Here is a 20,532-nt window from a genome sequence, read left to right as displayed (position 1 = left end):
CACCCCACACCCCTCACCCTCACCCCACACCCCACCCCCCACCCCCACCCCACACCCACACCCCCCCCCACACCACCCCACCCCACACCCCCACCCCACCCCACACCCCTCACCCCACCCTCACCCCACACCCCCACCCCACCCACCCCCCCCCCCCACACCCCCACCCCCACCCCCACCCCCACCCCCACCCCCCCACCCCCACACCCCCACCCCCACCCCCCCCCCACCCCACACCCCACCCCCCACCCCCACACCCCACCCCCCCACCCCACCCCCCCACCCCCCACCCCACCCCACACCCCCCCACCCCCACCCCACCCCCCCACCCCACCCCACACCCACCCCCCACCCCCACCCCAACCCCCCCCCACCCCCACCCCACCACCCCACCCCCCACCACACCCCCCCCACACCCCACACCCCCCACCCCCACCCACACCCCCACCCCACCCACCCCCACCCCCACCCCCACCCCACACCCCCACCCCCACACCCCACCCCCACCCCACCCCACACCCCCACCCCCACCCCACCCCCACCCCCCCACCCCCCACCCCACCCCCACCCCCCCCACCCCCACCCCACACCCCCACCCCACCCCCACCCCACCCCCACCCCCACCCCACCCACACCCCACCCCCACCCCACCCCCACCCCACCCCACACCCCACACCCCACCCCACCCCCCACACCCCACCCCCCACCCCACCCCCACACCCCACCCACACCCCCACACCCCCACCCCCACCCCACACCCCCACCCACCCTCACCCCCCCACCCACCCCCACACCCCCACCCCCACCCACACCCCCACCCCCACCCCCACCCCCCACCCCTCACCCCTCACCCCACACCCCACCCCCCTCACCCCACCCCCCTCACCCCACCCACCCCACCCCACCCTCACCCTCACCCACCCCTCACCCTCACCCCACACCCCCACCCACCCCCCACCCCACACCCCTCACCCTCACCCCTCACCCCACCCCCCTCACCCTCACCCCACCCCCACCCTCACCCTCACCCCACACCCTCACCCTCACCCTCACCCACACCCCCACCCCACCCTCACCCCACACCCCTCACCCTCACCCCCCACCCCTCACCCTCACCCTCACCCACACCCCCACCCTCACCCCACACCCTCACCCTCACCCTCACCCACACCCCACACCCTCACCCCTCACCCCTCACCCCTCACCCTCACCCCACACCCAACCCTCACCCTCACCCCTCACCCTCACCCCACACCCCACACCCTCACCCTCACCCCACACCCTCACCTCACCCCACCCTCACCCACCCTCACCCACCCTCACCTCACCCCACACCCCTCACCCTCACCCTCACCCTCACCCTCACCCCACACCCCTCACCCACACCCTCACCCTCACCCACACCCCATACCCCTCACCCTCACCCCTCACCCTCACCCTCACCCCACACCCCTCACCCTCACCCTCACCCACCCCACCCCATACCCCTCACCCTCACCCCTCACCCTCACCCTCACCCCACACCCTCACCCTCACCCTCACCCTCCCACACCCATACCCCTCACCCTCACCCTCACCCCATACCCCTCACTCCTCACCCCATACCCTCACCCTCACCCCATACCCCTCACTCCTCACCCCATACCCTCACCCTCACCCTCACCCTCACCCTCACCCACACCCCTCACCCTCACCCTCACCCTCACCCCATACCCCTCACTCCTCACCCCATACCCTCACCCTCACCCCATACCCCTCACTCCTCACCCCATACCCTCACCCTCACCCTCACCCCTCACCCTCACCCCACACCCCTCACCCTCACCCCACACCCCTCACCCTCACCCACACCCCTCACCCTCACCCCACACCCCTCACCCTCACCCTCACCCTCACCCCATACCCCTCACTCCTCACCCCATACCCTCACCCTCACCCCATACCCTCACTCCTCACCCCATACCCTCACCCTCACCCTCACCCCTCACCCTCACCCCACACCCCTCACCCTCACCCCACACCCCTCACCCTCACCCCACACCCCTCACCCTCACCCTCACCCCTCACCCTCACCCTCACCCTCACCCCTCACCCTCACCCTCACCCCACACCCTCACCCTCACCCTCACCCTCACCCTCACTCCTCACCCTCACCCCATACCCCTCACCCTCACCCTCACCCTCACCCTCACCCTCACCCTCACCCCACACCCCTCACCCTCACCCTCACCCTCACCCTCACTCCTCACCCTCACCCCATACCCCTCACCCTCACCCTCACCCTCACCCTCACCCCACACCCCTCACCCTCACCCTCACCCCACACCCTCACCCTCAACCCACACCCCTCACCCTCACCCTCACCCTTACCCTCACCCCACACCCTCACCCTCACCCCGTACCCTCACCCTCACCCCACACCCTCACCCTCACCCCACAACCCTCACCCTCACACCATACCCCTCACCCCACACCCCTCACCCTCACCCCATACCCTCACCCTCAACCCACACCCCTCACCCTCACCCTCACCCCACACCCTTACCCTCACCCCACAACCCTCACCCTCACCCCATACCCCTCACCCCATACCCCTCACCCTCACCCCACACCCTCACCCTCACTTTCACCCCACACCCCTCACCCTCACCCCTCACCCTCACCCCACACCCCTCACCCCTCATCCCACACCCTCACCCCACACCCTCACCCTCACCCTCACCCCTCACCCCTGTGCACCCAGCACCAGCCACTGGCCCAGCCCCAGGCCTCCCTCCAGCGCCCCCTGCTGGGCGCTCTCTCCTCCTCCCCTGCCTGTCCGCCCTCTCTCTCCTCCATCTCCATCATTTCCCTCCATTCTGTTCACACCCGTTCTCTCCCTCGTCCTTCTCCCTGTCTCGTTTCCATCTGCCCAGGTCTCCGTTCTCAACCTTCTCCCCCGTCTCTCTCTCTTTAAAAAAAAAACAAAACATTTTTATTGATTTCAGAGAGGAAGGGAGAGGGAGATGGAGAGAAACATCAATGATGCGAATCACTGACCGGCTGCCTCCTGCACACCCCACCCTGGGGATCAAGCCTGCAACCCAGACAAGTGCCCTGACTGGGAAGCGAACCCTGACCTCCTGGTTCAAAGGTCAACGCTCACCCACTGAGCCACCTGGGCTGAGCATTGTCTCCTCTTTTGACCTCTGCACCCCCCCTGCCCGTCCCCTTTCTCTCTCTGTCCATGTGTCTGACCTGCTCCTGGTGTCTGTCCCACTGTCCGTTCCCTGGGCGCCCAGCCCTGCTGTGATTCTCCCCTCTGCCCCCAGGGCTGGCCCGCCCTCCCACTGCCCGGGACACCCACGTGGTGGGAATGGTGTCCAGTCGGGCTGCAGGCAGCTGGTGGGCCCCCGGGGACCCACAGGGTCCCTCCTCTCACCCCGGGAGGCCCCTGGGCCCAGCAGGCCTGGCCGGCCCGTGTCTCCTGCTGAACACCCCGGGCCAAGGCCAGGAGCGGGGACGTCACACACCACGCACGTGGGGATGCAGGCGTTTCCCGGCCGCGGCTTCAAGTCAGTGCCCGAGTGACTTCCGGGGGGCATTCCGGGCCCCCAGTTCCCCTACAGGAAGGCACGAGACCCCTGCTCCCACGGGCGGCCCCGGGAGACTTTCCCATCGCCCCACGCGGGTGAGTCTGTCTGCTTAGACAGGAGAAACAGCCCCGGCCGGGCCAGCTCCGTGGCTAGAGCGTCGGCCTGCAGACCAAAGGGTCCCGGGTTCGATTCCGGTCACGGGCACGGACCTCGGCGGCAGGCTCCTCCCCGGCCCGGGGCCCTGGTCGGGGCGCAGGCAGGAGGCAGCCCATCGAGGTGTTTCTCTCTCATCGATGTGTCTCTGTCTCTCCCTCTCTCTTCCACTCTCCCTGAGAATCAGTGGAAAAGTATCCCCGGGGGAGGATTGACAATAATAAGTTAAAAAAACAATAAACAGGAGACACAGCTCAACGGGAGCTGGGCTGTTTCTCACGCCCTGACGCTCACACAGGGTCCCCAGATGGGGTGTCCCCCCCGGGGAGGGGAGGAGCCCGGCTCGGCTCTGATCGGCCCTCACGCGAGGCGGACGCACGGGCAAGGATGGCAGGGGCGGGTTCCCGGTGCCCTGCAGGGTCCCTGCCACCCCGTAAGGTCTCAGCGGGCCTCAGTGTCCCTGGGAGCTCTGCCTGGCGCTGCCTGGCGGCAGGCACCCTGACATCACTGAAATGGGCGTGACCTGTCCCCTCCAAGCGGCTCGCTCACACTCACCTTGTTCCCTGAGGGTGAGGAGGGACTACGGGGTCACTCTCACCTGGGCGCCAATGCCGCGGGCAGGGGGTGCCCACTTGGGGGTGGTACCGGGGGTCCTAGGAGACTGAAGATGAGTGAGCAGGCTCCCCTCGACAAGGAAGGGCCCACACACTGTGTGTGAACCCCATCATCCCTGCAGCCCTGCTGGGGGGCAGGCAGCTCAGCAGGGCGTGTCCTAGCCGCCCGCCACGCCCGCGCCCCCCCCACCCCCCGCCTGCCCATCCTACAAAAGAGCAAGAATTCGTTAAATTGATTGCAAATTGGCTTTCCTCAAGTGGCTGCCTCTCTCCCTGGACGTCGGATCCAGGAGGGCATATCCTAGTAACCTGACGACAAGCCACGTTCAGGAAGAAAACGCCTTCTGTGAGCCTTGGGACTGAGATGGGGGGTCTGGGCCGCCCCCAGCGGGGGGGACTCCTCCTGGGCCGCCGTGCCCGGGCAGGACGGGATTTCTGCAAGGAAGGAGCAGGGCAGGGCCCCTGACGGGCTCGGGCACAGAGCGGCGGGCGCCGCGCTGTCGGGGCCGTGAACGTGCCCACCGTGACGTCTCTGGGACAAAAGGCGACCACACCAGCGGTGATCCCCTCCCGGAGTTTTTTCATTGACTTTTTTATGGATGTCCGAGAGGAAGGGGGAGGGAGAGAGAGAGAGACATCAGTGATGAGAGAGCATCACGGACCGGCTGCCTCCTGCATGCCCCCTCCTCCTGGGGATCGAGCCCGCAACCCGGGCCTGTGCCCTGACGGGGAATCGAACCGGGACCTCCTGGTTCCTAGGTCGATAATTCACCACTGAGCCCCGCCGGCCGGCCCTCCTGAAGTTTAGGTTCCTTTAGGCATCTGTGAGCTTCTGCATGTTATCTGAGCCAGCCTACTTCCCAGCACCTGTGGCGGAACGTCGATCTGAAGACCCTGTCCCTTCCCTTCCTCCGCCTGGGCCATCTCAGGGTACAGTCACCCCCTGGAACCTGCACCCCCATCTACAAAGGAGCCCCATCCCCCGGACCAGTGAGCCCTCCCCGCTTGGCAAAGGACGGGTCTAGGTTGGACGGCCAAGGGCAGATCCATCCAACGGGGGGTGCTTGTGGTGACCCCAAGTCTGAGTCCAAACAGGTGGGGCTTGTCCTAATGGCGGGGGGCGGGGAGGGTGCAGTGCTGTGCGGGGGGTGTGGGATGGGGGGAGGGGAGGGAGCTGGGGTGCCCTGAAATGAGAGGGGAGCGGGGCTGGGACCGGCTCACGGACTGAGCCTCCAAGCCAGTCCTCCTCTCTGCCTGAGAAGCCACCCCGGGGTGGGGCGGGGCGGGGGTGAGCCAGGGGCACCTGCGGTGAGACCAGGACCTGTGGAGGCCCGCCAGGGGGCTGGACCGCGTGGAGGGGCGAGGGAGCCGCGGAGGCCTGGATCGGGGCCCAGGGAGCCCCCCCACCCCCGCACTTCCCTGCAGGATGATGGGTTCCCGTCGTCGTCAGCACACCCTCCCTCCCCACCGCCCGGCCGCTCACGCTGCCCTGGACCCAGCGTCGCCCCCGTCTGCCTGGCCAGGCCGGCCCCGGTGGCAGCAGGTCCCGTGTGCAGGGACCGTGACCAACAGTGGCCGGGAGACCTTCGCAAGGAGCCGAGCCCTCGCCTCCCGCCCACCCACGTCCCCAGGCCGGAGGCTCCGGTCCGGAGGGCCCTGAGGGTGCGCCTCTGAACAGAGGGGTGGGGCACCCCCTCCTTGGAAGCTGAGAATGTGGCTTCTTAAACCGTAGGGCCCTGGGGGTGACGCAGCCTCACAGAGCCACCGGGAGGCACAAGGAGGTGTGGGGGGGAGTAGGGGGGGTGCAGCGGGGTCTCCTGACATTCCGCCCACCTCCCAGGCAGCCCGCATGCTCTGTGCCTCAGCTTCCCCACCCACAGGCCCCGAGAGGTGTGGGGGTCCAGATGCGGGAACACCCCTTGTACAGGGACGTGCACCCCTGTTGTCTGGCTCTCCCCACCTGCCATAGTCACCCCCAAATCGGGAGGTCCCTGTACATTTGCGCATTTGTGAGTCAGTACCAGCGGGGCGCCCTAAAGATGATAGGAATGTGACCTGTCCCCCAGTGAACAGCCCCTGAGCCGCAGCACCCCGGACGGGGGGTCCTCTGGGGGCTCCCACCCTCGGGCTGGACTCGAGGGGCGCGGGGGTGGGGGGGTGTCACCAAGAGAATGAACACAAGGACTCGAAGCGGCACTGCTGTGTCACAGCTTTTATTAGCAACAGCAAGACAAGGGGCGTTTCAGCGTCGTTTTACGTTCCGTCCGCGGGACCTCGCTGCTCACACGGTGCACGGCTCACTTCACGCCTCGCACCGACTCGGAAGCCACAGGCATTAGCGGGCGCACGCCTTCGGCCCCGGGACACCTCCGCGCATCTCCCAATTACCCGAGCGCACCCGTTCCCCAGGAAGTGACCCCCGACACATGACCCCCCCGCCCCCCACCCCCCGCCTCTGCACGTGGGGCCTCAGCTCCTGCTTGTCAGCCATGGGTGAGGAGGTGCCGTCCTGGGTCCGACCGGCACGGGCTTCCAGGAACGCCAGGACCTGACACCGGGTCACACTAGCAACGTTACCGCGTACACACTAGGGAGAGGGGACCACGGGACACGGACACGAAGTCAGGGCCGCCGGGGAGGGACCGCAGCCCGACCCCACGGCAGGCTTTCACGGGGGCGGGGGGGGGAGGGGAGACTGGGAGCACCTGGTTTGTCACCGGGAGGCACAGCGTCCTGCGCACATCACTCAGCCGTGGTGATGGGAGGGGCGCGGGGACATGTGGGGCGGCATTTCCGCCTCCCGCCTGGGCGTGTACGTGCCGTGGGGGCGCGCCTCGGGCACACACACACCCACGCCGACAGCGACTATCTGCTCAACGCACAAGCGGGCAGTCCTTGTCCTCCTGACCCGCGCGAGGGACGGGGCGGGAGCTGCCGGCGGGGCAGCGCGGACACGCCAGGGCCCGTCCGGCTGGACCGGCTAGAACGGGGGTCACTTACCTGCAAGAAAACGTCACAGTCATTAGACGGTCCCGGCACGGGGCCAGCGGAGGCGGACAGCGAGGGCGGCACGGCCCCGACGCTCGGGGGGACGAGGACCACAGAGCCGTGTGTGTAAGACGCCCCCACCCCCATCTCCCACAGCGGGAACAGCGCGGGGTTAGAGCAGGCGGGCGGAGCGGCCAGGCGGGGGGTGCGGGTCAGCGCGCGGCGGGCGGTGACAGCAGGTGGAAGCGGGCTTGGCACACAGCAGCGGGACGTGCGAAGGGAGGACCTGGCTGGGCGGCTAGGTGTGGCGAGTCCAGGCGGCCGTCGGGCCACCAGGCCTTCGGTCCAGCACCGAGGACCGAGGTGCCAGCTGGGGATCCCCGCCCCGCTCAGGACAGCCAGCGATGGGGTCACACGGCCCTGGCCCACCGGGTGGCTGGGCCCACTGGGGTCTGCGTGTCCCCGGGAGAGGGGTCTGTTCTGACCACACTCTCAGCATTCTCGTCCTCCCCCGAACCCCAAAGACCTGCCAGGGAGGGAAGTGTGTGAGTGTGTGAGTGTGCATGTGAGTGAGTGAGCATGTATGAGCGTGTGTGAACGCGTGTGAGTGTGTGACAGTGTGTGTGTGCCAGTGTGTGTGCATGTCAGGATGTGTGCACGTCAGTGTGCGCACCTGTGCGTGCATGTGTCACTGTGTGAATCTATGCACACACCGGTGTGCACCTATGCATGTGGGCTGAACCAAAGAGCTCCGCTGCTCCCTGGCGTGGTCTTGGGCGGCAGGTCCCGGGGGACCCGAGGGGACGTGGACAGGGCGGCAGAGGAAGGCGGCCAGACCCCTCGGGGGCCTGCTGACTCAGACAGCAGCTTTTGGAGCCCACACTCCGCGGCGAGCGGGACGGAACATAAACAAGGCCAAAGGTCACCGCGTCTGCCACTTAGACGCCGTCCCTGTGTTTGCTCTGAAACGGGGAGCGGACCGTTGGGCAAACACAGCGGGTTCACACCACAGCTCTGCCAGCCTCGGGGCGCACGCCCTCCGGCCCGGGCATTCCGGTCCATGCAAAGGGGGAGGAAGGGGGGTGGGGGCCGGGAAGGGGGAGCACAGGGAGCGGGCTGCCCTTCAGAGGCTGTCCCGCATCCGCACACAGAGCACTGGGCTCGGCAGGGGGTGGGGCGGGGGGGGGGGGACGGGGACCGCCTGCCCAGGGCTGCTGGTCTCTGGGGGTCCCTGGCGACAGCACCTCCGCTTCGTCCCGCCGGAGCCGGGCAGGCAGCAGGGCCGCGCAGGCGGATGGACGGTGACACGCGCTCACTCACGGGATTGCCCTTGGCCTTCAGGACAGGCCACGGGGTGCCCTACAGGGATCCAGCACAGGCCCTGGACCACACGGGGAGCGGGCGGCCCATCTGGGAGCGACCAAGACCCCAGAGAGGGAGGGGGAGGGTGTGCCCCACCCAAGCTCTGGGCAAGCCAGCCCACAGGGGGTGACGGCCCCGTGGGCCTGGAACACAGCAGGGCTCCCATCCCGGGCCCCCACCGCACCTCACCGCACAGGAGGCCCCTGGCCGCCGGGATCCCAACGGAACGGGCCGGAGGGGAGACCTGGGAATACCTAATTCCTGGGCCAACGTCGGGCCCTCCTCTGCCAAAGTGCCGCCCACGGGGTGTCAAACTTCCAACTATTGTGTGTGCCCCCTGTGATGTGAGGAGAGTGCGCTAGACTGTGGGGGGCAACGCCCCCCGAAAGCCCTGCCCCCCCCCCCCGCCCCCCCTGGCCCACGGGAGCCCAGCGGATAGAGGATCTACGTTTCCTGCCAGACATGCAGAGGAATGCCGGGCCTGGCCCTCCTGGGCGTGGGGAGGGGCAGGGAGGGGCTGAGCACAGGGTCAGGGTCAGGGGGCAGGCCCCTCCCAAGCAAGAGGGCACGTCTCCACCCGGCCCGGGGCCTGGGCCGCTTCCCAAAGGGGTGGGGGGGTGGGGGGGTGGAAGGAACGGGTCAAAGGAACCCCAGCACGGGGCTCCCAGAAACCAGGGAGGTTCGCTCTGGCTTCTCGCCCCGAGTGCAGGTGGAGCAGGTGGACCGGGCCTCACCTGGGGACGTGCTGTGTGTACAGGGAGCACCAGACTCAGGGGCTGAAAATACTCCCTGCTTCCTCCCGCCCTCCTTCCTCCCTCCTCCCTCCTCCCTCCTTCTTCCCTCTTCCCTCCTTCCTTCCTCCTCCCTCCTTCCTTCCTCCTCCCTCCTTCCTTCCTCCTCCTTCCTTCCTTCCTCCCTCCCTCCCTCCTCCCTTCTTCCTTCCTCCCTCCTCCCTCCCTCTTACCTCCTCCGTCCTTCCTCTTACCTCCTTCCTTCCTTCCTCCCTCCCTCCTTCCTCCCTCTTACTTCCTCCCTCCTTCCTCCTTCCCTCCTACCTCCCTCTTCCCTCCTCCCTCCTTCCTTCCTCCCTCCCGCCTACCTCCTCCCTCCTTCTTCCCTCCTCCCTCTTACTTCCTCCCTCCTTCCTCCTTCCCTCTTACCTCCTTCATCCCTCCTTCCTTCCTCCTCCCTCCCTCCTTCCTCCCTCTTACCTCCTCCCTCTTTCCCTCTTACCTCCTTCCTCCCTTCTTCCTCCTTCCTTCTTCCTTCCTCCCTCCTCCCTCCTTCTTCCCTTCTTCCTCCCTCTTACCTGCTCCCTCCTTCCTCCCTCCCTCTTACCTCCTTCCTCCCACCCTCCTCCCTCCTTCCTCCTTCCTTTCTCCCTCCCTCCCCATCCCTCCCTCTTACCTCCTTCCTGCCTCCTCCTTCCTTCCTCCCTCCTTCCTCCTCCCTCCCTCCCTCCCCATCCCTCCCTCATACCTCCTCCCTCCTTCTTCCCTTCTTCCTCCCTCTTACCTCCTTCCTCCTTCCTCCCTCCCTCCTCCCTCCTTCCTCCTTCCTTTCTCCCTCCCTTCCCATCCCTCCCTCTTACCTCCTCCCTTCTTCCTCCTTCTTCCTCCCTCCTCCCTCCTTCCTCCTCCCTCCTTCCTCCCTTCTTCCTCCTCCTTCCTCCCTCCTCCCTCCTCCCTCCTTCCTCCTTCCTCCCTTCTTCCTACTCCTTCCTCCCTCCTCCTCCCTTCCTCCTTCCCTCTTCCTTTTCCCTGGCTCCTCCCTCCCCCCTCCCCGCTCCCTTCCCCTTTTCCACAAGTGAAGTCCGTCCCAGAAACCCCTTCCCCCGCTGGCCTTCATTCCCCTCTCGGAGAGAAACTATGACTTGGGACCCAGATGCTGCTGCTCAAGGGCCGAAGGGGTGACCGGGCAAAGGTGTGCACGTCCCCAGGAACCACGGGGGCGCTGGCTGCTGTTTGGGGGGCGGGGGTGGGGTGGGCGGGGGCGAGCAGTGCCTGGGAGCTCAGCTGGGAGGGAAAGGGCTCAGGAGACAGGCAGGTGCAGGGCCTCCCGACCCTCGCCCTCGCCTGGCAGGCCAGCTCCCAGGCCCGCTTCCTCCCGCACGGAGAGGAGGACGGGAAGTTAACGGGGTAACGTGAGCTCATTTCCATAATAAAGAGCTCGTGAGCGTGCCCAGTTTTGATCTTTTCTGATGCCTGGATTCCTGGCGGGAACCAGGGTCCTATTCAGGGACCCGAAAGCACTGAAGAGAGACTTAAAGAAACATCCCCAAACAGCCGTCAAGAAAGCAGGCCGCCCCATCACACACACACGTAAAACAGCGACGGAAGGAAGACGTCCAGCCCGCCCGTGCCCTGCTCCCCAGAAGGAAAGGGGGGACCGGACCGGCCACGCCCTCTCCTGCTCCTTCTCAACACGCTTCCCCGGCTTCCACGGGAGTGGGCTGTGTGCGGCCGGGGATGGGCCTGCGGACCTCAGCACAGGGCCTGCCAGCACGGGGGGCTGTCAGGAAGCCGTTAGCCGTTTCTGAGGAGTCAAAACCTCCCTCTGACGGCTGGCCCAGCCCGTCGTGAATTAGGAAGGAGAGGGAATGCATGTCGATCTCAAGCACGAACCGAGTCCAGCTTCCTGGATCCGTGTGTGTGCGAGGACGTCAGATTCAGAGGTTACTATATATGCCCGCCCGCCCGCCTGCCTGCCTGCCTCCCTCCCTCCCTTCCTTCCTCCCTCCCTCCCTTCCTTCCTTCCTCCCTCCCTCCCTCCTTCCTCCCTCCTTCCTCCCTACTTCCTCCCTCCCTCCCTCCTTCCTCCCTCCTTCCCTTCCTTCCTCCCTCCCTCCCTTCCTCCCTTCCTTCCTCCCTCCCTCCCTTCCTCCTCCCTCCCTCCCTCCCCCCTCTCCCCTTCCTCCCTCCTCCCTCCCTCCCTCCCTCCTTCCTTTCTCCTCCCCTCCTCTCCCTCCCTCCCTCCCTCCCTCTCTTCCTCCCTCCCTCCCTCCTTCCTCCCTCCCTCTCTTCTTTTCTCCTTCCCTCCCTCCCCCCCTCCCTTTTTCCACAAGTGCAGTCCGTCACAGAAACCCGTTCACAGACCAAAGATGGAAGGCCCCCCGCCATTCCTCTCTGGAGAGGACATTGGGGGCCGAGTGTCTGTTCTGAGAGAGGCTTCCCAGCAAGGCCACCTGAGCCCCAAGGGAAGGCCTGGACCCTCCCCGCCCGCCTCCCGTCCACCAGAGCCCCCTCCAGGCCACGTTCTAAGCTGGGGAACCCCCGGGGGAGCCGTGGTCTCCTCCGAGGAGGTAAAGAGGCGCTGCTAAGCAGAGCAGCACAGGCGGGGGCCCGAGACGCACGGGGTCACACCCTGGCGACTGGGGCTGCGCATTTCTCGCCGGGACAGCGGACGGACAGGTGAAGAGACGGACGGACAGGTGAAGAGACGGACGGACAGGTGAAGAGACGGACAGACAGAGGCAGCAGCAGGACAGCAGGCCGGGGGCACGGTCCCTCCCGCTGAAGGTGAGTCGCAAACGCCCCCCCCGCCCCCCCACCCCGTGTGGAGACAGGGTCACTGGCTCCCCGCCCCGGGGTCAGTGTGACGGGGTCTCAGCGGCCTCGAGGAAAGCGAGGAGAGCGGTTTGGCTGAGCACAGCAGGGGCACCGTCTCGGGCATCGAAGGCGTCAGTTAATGCTGCCGAGTGTGCACGTTGCCACGTCTCTTTCCCCTTTAGGTGCCCTTCCCCTCCAGGGGTTCAAGACGGGGTCCCTCCCCCTGGGAGACCCACCCCCCGCCCAGGGCTCCGCCACGCAAACGGGAGCCCAGGCGTGTGGGCTTGGAGGTGACAGACCCCCAAGGCTGTCCGTGCGGCACCTCCGGCATCGCGGGTGGGGGGGAGGGGGGAGGGGGAGAGGGTGGGGGGAGGGATTGGATGTTTGGTTCAAAATCCGCGAGGGAGTCAGTCAGTCCCCCCGCCCGTGTTACAAAGCGCACGCTCCGCCCGCTGTGCTGGGCAAGGAGCCCCGGAGGGGGGTTCTAGAACTTACCGCACACGTCCGGCCTCTTGACGCACCCTGAGCCGGCCGCGCCCCCGGCAAGTCCGTTGAAGGCAGCCAGGCCCTCGGCGCTGTAGGCCCTGAGCACCGACAGCACGTTCATCGGCTTCTCCGGCCGGGCCAGGCCCGCTGCGGGGTCCGGGGCCGGGAGGAGGCCCGGGCTGGGCCACGGCTTCTCCGACGCCTGGGGCAGGGGGGACGCCAGTCCCTGGATGGGCTGCGGGGCGCCCGTGGGCAGCAGGCCGTCCCCGCCGTCGCCGCCGCCGCCGCTGTCCTTGCTGAGGGCCGCGGGCGGCTTCCTCGCCGCCGCCTCGGGCTCCGCGTCGACCTCCTCGTCCTCGTCGTCCCCCTTGGTGGAGTCCATGTCCTCGGAGGAGGCGCCGTCCGACAGGCCGTCGGCCGCGTTCTTGTCTGCGGTGTCGGGGATCACGATCGGGGCGTCGTCTTCCGGGGGGGCCTTGCCCTCGGGCCCCTTGTTGGGGCAGGAACTGGCGGCTCCCGAGCTCCCCGCGGCGCCGGGGTAAACGCCGAACTGCTTGTAGAAGTCTGGCGGGAAGTTGCAGAACGCGGGGTCCACGTGGCCGGGCCACGGGCCACTCTTGGGCTCCCCCAGGGCCTCCGTGGCCTGTCCTGGGGCCATCTTCTCAGAAGCAGAGTCCAGAGGCCCCATCAGGGTGGCCAGGGCCGCCTCCTTGCTGGCCTCCCGCGCCGGCTCCTTGCCGTGGACGGCCGCCCCCGCGCCGGGGTCTCTGCGCTTCGCTCTGCCCAGGTGGTTGGCCTGCAGGTGCAGGGCCATGAGCTCCACGGAGGACGTGGTGAAGGCGCAGAACAAGCAACCGTGCCACGTCACGCTGTCCTGCACCGTCACCTGGGACCCGGGCAGGGCGGGGACGTCGGGCCGCACCGACAGGTCCAGAGGCTCGTACTGCGACTTCTCCGACTTCCTCGGGGGCGCCTTCCCGCCGCCTCTGTCCTCGCCGCCGTCCGCCCCGTGGGCTCGCGCGGAGGGGGGGGTCCGGCGGGGCCTTGTCCCTGGCGCCCTTCTCCCTGCGCAGGGAGCTGAGGACGAAGCTGTCCATGAACGCCTGCAGGGACCCCTGGAAGCTCACGCCGTTGCCCGCGAGGCTCTGGTAGGCTCTCCCGACGTCGGAGAAGTGGGCGCTTTTGGAGGGAAGGTCAGTGCCTTTCAGGGCGTCTGACGGAGGCGGCTCCGAGGAAGACAGGCCGCCCGCCTGGCCGGGGTGGTCCCCGGACGAGAGCGCTCCGGCCGGCCACGGCTGGGCGGCGGGCCCCCCTCGGAAGTCCATCCCGGGGAGGCCCTTGAAGGCGCCCCGCAGGATGTCGGGCCGGAGGAACAGCGCGGCTTTGCCCGACGGCTCGTCCCGGGGGTCCTGGCCCGCGGGCTGGCCGGACAGCGGCCCCGCCCCGTTCTGGCGCTCCCGGTGATGCCGCTCCAAGTGGTACTTCAGGGAGGCGGACTGGGTGCCGGCGTAGTCGCAGTGCGGACACTTGTAGGGCTTCTCACCTGCGAGGGGTGGGCACGGGGTGGGGAGAGAGAGAGAGAGAGAGAGAGAGAGTTTATCTCACTTCGCTGCGCGCGAGGCTAGAAGGAGCAGCGTTTGTTCTTGGACACAAAGCAGCGCCAACTAATAATTAGCCAGAGAACAACTGCTCGTTAATAGAAGAATAATTCGTGCTTTTCAGCCTTTCTAACGATTTCGTACCATTTGGGACTACTCAGGAATGACATACTATCCACACACAATTAGCTATCTCTTTCTTCATCTAACGTGTGGAAACGGCTATAGATTTAAAAGCTATGATTATGAAAATTAAGCATAATAATTCCAAACCACAGTGATCATTAAGAGTAGAAGTTTAGGAAGACGGCGTACGTAACAAATGGCTGGGTGCGGTATTTTTGTGTGTGTGCAATAGCTCCGAAATTTGTTTAAATTATACACATGGAAACCATTTTTAAACCTAAAAATTTTATGGCCCTGTTACGCAAGACTGAAATGAATGATTTAAGTCTCGCTCCGCAGTAAATCATGGATATAATTAGCAAATGGCACACGGCAACGGGCAATTCATCATCATCGGGAGGGCACCCTTCCAGGGCTGGGAGAGCGGCAGACCCACGGCATTGTTTCCAAATAAAGATCCATAAATACCGATCCCCTAAAATATTAATGCCGTTACCGCGCATTACGGCGGCGGCACGTAGAAGACGTATAGTTAAGACAAAAAGCAGTCAATAAACCTTAAAAGAAAACGGGTAATAAAAAGGGGCAAAATATATTTAGCTTCTGTGTTTGAAACGAACGTTATCTACTGGTCTGCGCAGGGCCTTAAATTCGTTCTAATGGCGAAGCTAACGCTGCGGCAGTAAAATGCGTAATTTACCTGTAATAAGCGCTTCCGAGAGAATAAAAATCGCGTTAAGGGGCGTTTTAAAACGCATAAGGCCGTTTTCACGAATTAAGTATTTATTCCCATTCAGCACCCAACGTCTATTGTTCTTGCCTCCACGGAAGAGACACGGGCGCGTAGGACTCGGGCCAGGTGCACCGTGGGCCCGAGGGGACAGGAGGCGACGCACACGCGGGTTTAAATGCCGCCCAAGGGCTCCTGAGCCCGCCCCGGTCTCTCCCAGACTCGGGGATGGAGAAGCCGTCCGCGGGGAAGGCGAGCGTGACCGTCCCTGGGAGCTGGTCCCACCCAGCCCGCGTGTCCGCACCCATGTGATCTCTCCGAGGGACTGTGTCCCCACCGGCACTCGTCCAGACGCAAGAGACACAGGGCTACCCTCACCGGTGTGGCTCAGTGGATAGAGCGTTGGCCTGCAGACTGAAGGGTCCCAGGTTCGATTCCCGGTCAGGGCACATGCCTGGGTTGTGGACTCGATCCCAGTGTGGGGCGTGCAGGAGGCAACCGATCCATGATTCTCTCTCATCGATGTTTCTATCTCTCCCTCCCCTTCCTCTCTGAAACCAATAAAAAATATATTTTTTAAAAACAACAACTTTTCCACCCTTTCCCAGTTTCTCAGGATCAGTGCCCTGTTGAGATTCAGATCAATGCTGTTCAAAGCTTTGGCTCTGCCCTAACCGGTGTGGCTCAGTGGATAGAGCGCCGGCCTGCAGACTGAAGGGTCCTGGGTTCGATTCCGGTCAAGGGCATGTACCTTGGTTGCGGGCACATCCCCAGTGGGGAGTGTGCAGGAGGCAGCTGATCGATGTTTCTCTCTCATCGATGTTTCTAATTCTCTATCCCTCTCCCTTCCTCTCTGTAAAAAATCAATAAAGTATATTTAAAAAAAAAAAAAGAAAGGGACACAGGGCTTCAGGCACCGCCGCCACGTCCCGCCTCAGTCCCGTGCGAGGCCCAGGTTCACGTCGCTGCTGCCCTCTCTGGACAACTCACCGGAGACCGGGACGCCTCCGTGGGACGGAGATGGGCCGCCTGGGGGTCGGCGGCGGGTGGAGCCCAGGCAATGGGGCCTGAGGAAGTCTCGGGATCTGGCTGTGGGTCAGTGGGCACCCGGGGCTGGGTGAGGCCCGCAGGCGCTGGGTGAGGCGAGGGCTGCCCCTCAGAGCACACCTGGGGCGATTAGGCGCCTCTTCATCGCTCATCCCACAGGGTTTGCAGCCAGCACCGGGCCTTGGTGGCGGGAGCTGCCGAGGGAGGGTGTGGACCGTGCCCGCGGGCCTGGGTGGGGTGCACGGCGCTGCGTGGGCGCATTTCCAGGGGACGCACACAGGAGCTGTGGTCCTGATGCCCTCGGTCGGGGGTGGGGCCCGAGGGGGCATTTCTCCGGGGTCCCGAGCGGTGCTGATGCAGACAGGGAGAGAGTACGCTTTGAAAACCCAGAGCGGAGCTGAGGAGTCTTACAAACTGCGGACACTAATCCCGCCTCCACGTCCAGAAGGCCTGCTGTCGGCACAGCCGAGCGCGGAGACCAGGGGCCCGCTCCCGGGAAGTGCCTTCGGGGAGAGACGCGGGCGGCGGAGCAGGGAAGGCCGCTGCCCTCTGCACCAGGAGGGGCTGCGAGTCGGGGCTGGGACCAGGGCCCCGGAGCTACGGTCTGCTCCCCCGGGCACACGACTCCCACGTCGGGACCTGTGCCCCCTCACCCTCTGGTGTGGGAAGCTGGGGCTTGTGTTCTCTGAGGCCTCACGTCAGCTCTGAAACCCGGAGATGCCTGTGCACACACACACACACACCCAGACACCTGTGCGCACACACACTCAAACACATACACCCGGAGATACCTGTGCGCACACACACACACACACCCAGACACCTGTGCGCACACACACTCAAACACATACACCCGGAGATACCTGTGCGCACATACTCACACACACACACCCAGAGACACCTGTGCACACACACTCACATACACCCAGACACCTGTGCACACACACACTCAAACACATACACCCGGAGATGCCTCTGTACACACACTCACATACACCCAGACACCTGTGCACACATACTCATGTACACCCAGAGACACCTGTGCACACACACTCACATACACACACCCAGAGACACCTGTGCACACACTCACACACACACACCCAGAGACACCTGTGCACACATACACACACACACAGACACCTGTGCACACATACTCACGTACACCCAGAGACACCTGTGCACACACACTCACACACATACACCCAGAGACACCTGTGCACACATACACACACACACACCCAGACACCTGTGCACACATACTCACATACACCCAGAGACACCTGTGCACACACACTCACACACACACACCCAGAGACACCTGTGCACACATACACACACACACACCCAGACACCTGTGCGCACATACTCACGTATACCCAGAGACACCTGTACGCACACACACTCATATACACCCAGAGACACCTGTGCGCGCACACACTCACACACCCAGAGACGCCTGTGCACACACACTCACATACACCCAGAGACACCTGTGCACACACACACATACACCCAGAGATGTCTGAACACACACACACATACACTCAGAGACACCTGTGCACACACACACACACACCCAGAGATGTCTGAACACACACACACATACACCCAGAGACACCTGTGCACACACACACATACACCCAGAGACGTCTGAACACACACACACATACACTCAGAGACACCTGTGCACACACACACACACACCCAGAGATGTCTGAACACACACACACATACACCCAGAGACACCTGTGCACACACACACATACACCCAGAGACGTCTGAACACACACACACATACACTCAGAGACACCTGTGCACACACACACACACACCCAGAGATGTCTGTACACACACACACATACACCCAGAGACACCTGTGCACACACACCCACATACACCCGGAGATGCCTGTGCACACATACACCCAGAGACGCCTGTGCACACACACACATACACCCAGAGACACCTGTGCACACACACACCCATACACCCGGAGATGCCTGTGCACACATACACCCAGAGACGCCTGTGCACACACACACACACAGAGACACCTGTGCACACACACCCACATACACCCAGACACCTCTGCACACACCCACATACACCCAGAGATGCCTGTACACACACCCACATACACCCAGAGACACCTGTGCACACACACACCCATACACCCGGAGATGCCTGTGCACACATACACCCAGAGACACCTGTGCACACACCCACATACACCCAGAGACGTCTGTACACACACACACATACACCCAGAGATGCCTGTGCACACACACCCCACGTATACCCAGAGATGCCTGTGCACGCGTGCACATGCACATACACACACTCATGCAAACACATCATACTCCACACACATTCCATACACCACACACACACATGCGCACGCACACACAAAACCATACATCACACACATCACATAACACATGCACACACATGCACACACACCATGGAACACAGAGACACACACATGCGCACGCACACACCTCTTCCATTTGGCCAGCGGACAAATGCGAGCCCACCTGCGCTGAGAGCTACGGCCCCGTCCGTGCCACCCACCCCGCCACTCGCTGCAGCCGGACACGGGGCTGGTGCCAACGCCTCGGGTGTCTGCCCAGGAGCGAGCCAGTGCCGCCCAGCTCCCCCCCCCCTCGCCCACCAGACCCTGCCTGAGACTTGGAAAGGTGTTCCCTGTGCAGCCTCGTGGCACCGGCCGCCCAGACCCTGCCAGCAGCGCCGTCTCGCTGAGTGACTGGCCACGTAGGCCTTCCATGAGTCCAAACCAGGGTGAGCAAACTTTTTGACTCGAGGGCCACCATGGGTTCTTAAACTGGACTGGAGGGCCGGAACCAAAGCATGGATGGAGTGTTTGTGTGAACTAATATAAATTCAAAGGAAAGGAGCGGAGGGGAGAGCAAGAGAACCCTCCGCTCTTTCGGCTCCGTGGGCCGGATAGAACAGCCGAACGGGCCGGATCCGGCCCGCGGGCCGTAGTTTGCCCACGGCTGGTCCAAACCCACGGGGGCACCACTGGGGCTGCCCAGAGCTTCTCAGGGCGCCTGGGACCGTGATGTCTGGGACGCTGTCTCTGCACCCGCCTGGTGTGGGAGCCTCTTCCAAGGGGCCTTCCCAGCCAGGCTCACCTCGGGCTGCGGGAAACAGCGGGCAGACCCCACGCCTCTCCCACAGGGCGGCCGCCACTCAAGTCCAAACAGCTGTGGACACGGCGACCGCTGACGCTCTAGGGCCCAGTGGTCGGCAAACTCATTCGTCCACAGAGCCCAATAGCAACAGCACGACGATTGAAATTTCTTTGGAGAGCCCAATTTTTTAAACTTAAAACTTCTTCGAATGCCACGTCTTCAAAATAGACTCGCCCAGGCCGTGGTAGTTTGTGGAAGAGCCACACTCAAGGGGCCCAAGAGCCGCCTGTGGCTCGCGAGCCGCAATTTGCCGACCACGGCTCTAGGCAAAGCCACACTCCCGTTTCCTACGTGCAGTACCCTGGTTTTTAAATGCCGGCACCTGCTTAGACACGTCCCCACACGTGAGGGGCCACGGAGCCTCCTCCGCAGGCTGGGTCCGGCCCCCGCGGCCCTTCCGAAGGCTGCGCCTGGGGGAGGGGGCCGGCGCTGAGCCAGTTCCCCACCCAACGAAGCAGGTCAGGGCACCGGTGACCTTCCCCGGGAAACCTCCCCAAACTTCCAAGGGAGGGAGGCTGGGTCCAGACGGTGCCTTTCTAGAAAAGAGAGTGTAGCGAGAACCGGCATCACAGAAGCTTCGGCAGCTCCTCCCTCACCTCCATGGGCGGAAGCAGGGGTGGGGAACGTCCGGCCCGCGGGCCGTGGGAGGCCCTCAAAATCATGGGGTCTGGCCCTGCCACGGCCCGGGGGCGGGGTGAGGTCATTAGGTGTTTGACCAGATAGAGCAGGCGAATGTCTGAGCTGATAACCCGGTGTGTCTCGTGAATGATGTTATTCATGTGCAAACGGCCCTCGGCAGCACAAAGGTTCCCACCCCTGCTAAGGTCAAGGGGCGGATGCGTGATGCAGGGTTGCGCACCTGACACCTGTGTACTTTCCTTAGCCAGGGCCCCCCCCCCCCCCGCCCACCCCCATACATTCCATAAAGAGGAAAAGAAATCGCTGGGACCATCTTAGAGTAAAACCAGCTCCCGCCGCCGTGGGGACGAGCTGCCACACTCAGCTTTGGGGGGGGGGGGGGCATCGGTACGTCTACAGGGAACTGTAAAAGAAGCTATGGAAACAGGGGGGTGTCCCCCCAAAATGT

The 20,532-nt window shown here is 64.4% G+C and overlaps 1 protein-coding gene across 1 annotated transcript in view; it reads right to left on the bottom strand.

The window, feature by feature from the left end:
• ZNF536 (zinc finger protein 536) overlaps window positions 1-20,532 on the bottom strand; it is a 346,815-nt gene that overhangs the window by 89,126 nt on the left and 237,157 nt on the right. The window contains 2 exon segments of the mRNA XM_080644358.1: window positions 12,736-13,756; window positions 13,758-14,269. Of these exon segments, the coding sequence (XP_080500484.1) occupies window positions 12,736-13,756; window positions 13,758-14,269 (1,533 nt within the window).

This window comes from Plecotus auritus (genome assembly GCF_963455305.1).
Source record: "Plecotus auritus genome assembly, chromosome: 10".
NCBI classification, from domain to species: domain Eukaryota; kingdom Metazoa; phylum Chordata; class Mammalia; order Chiroptera; family Vespertilionidae; genus Plecotus; species Plecotus auritus.
Note: the sequence above shows the minus strand (reverse complement) of the source record. Positions and strands in the feature narration are given on the sequence as shown.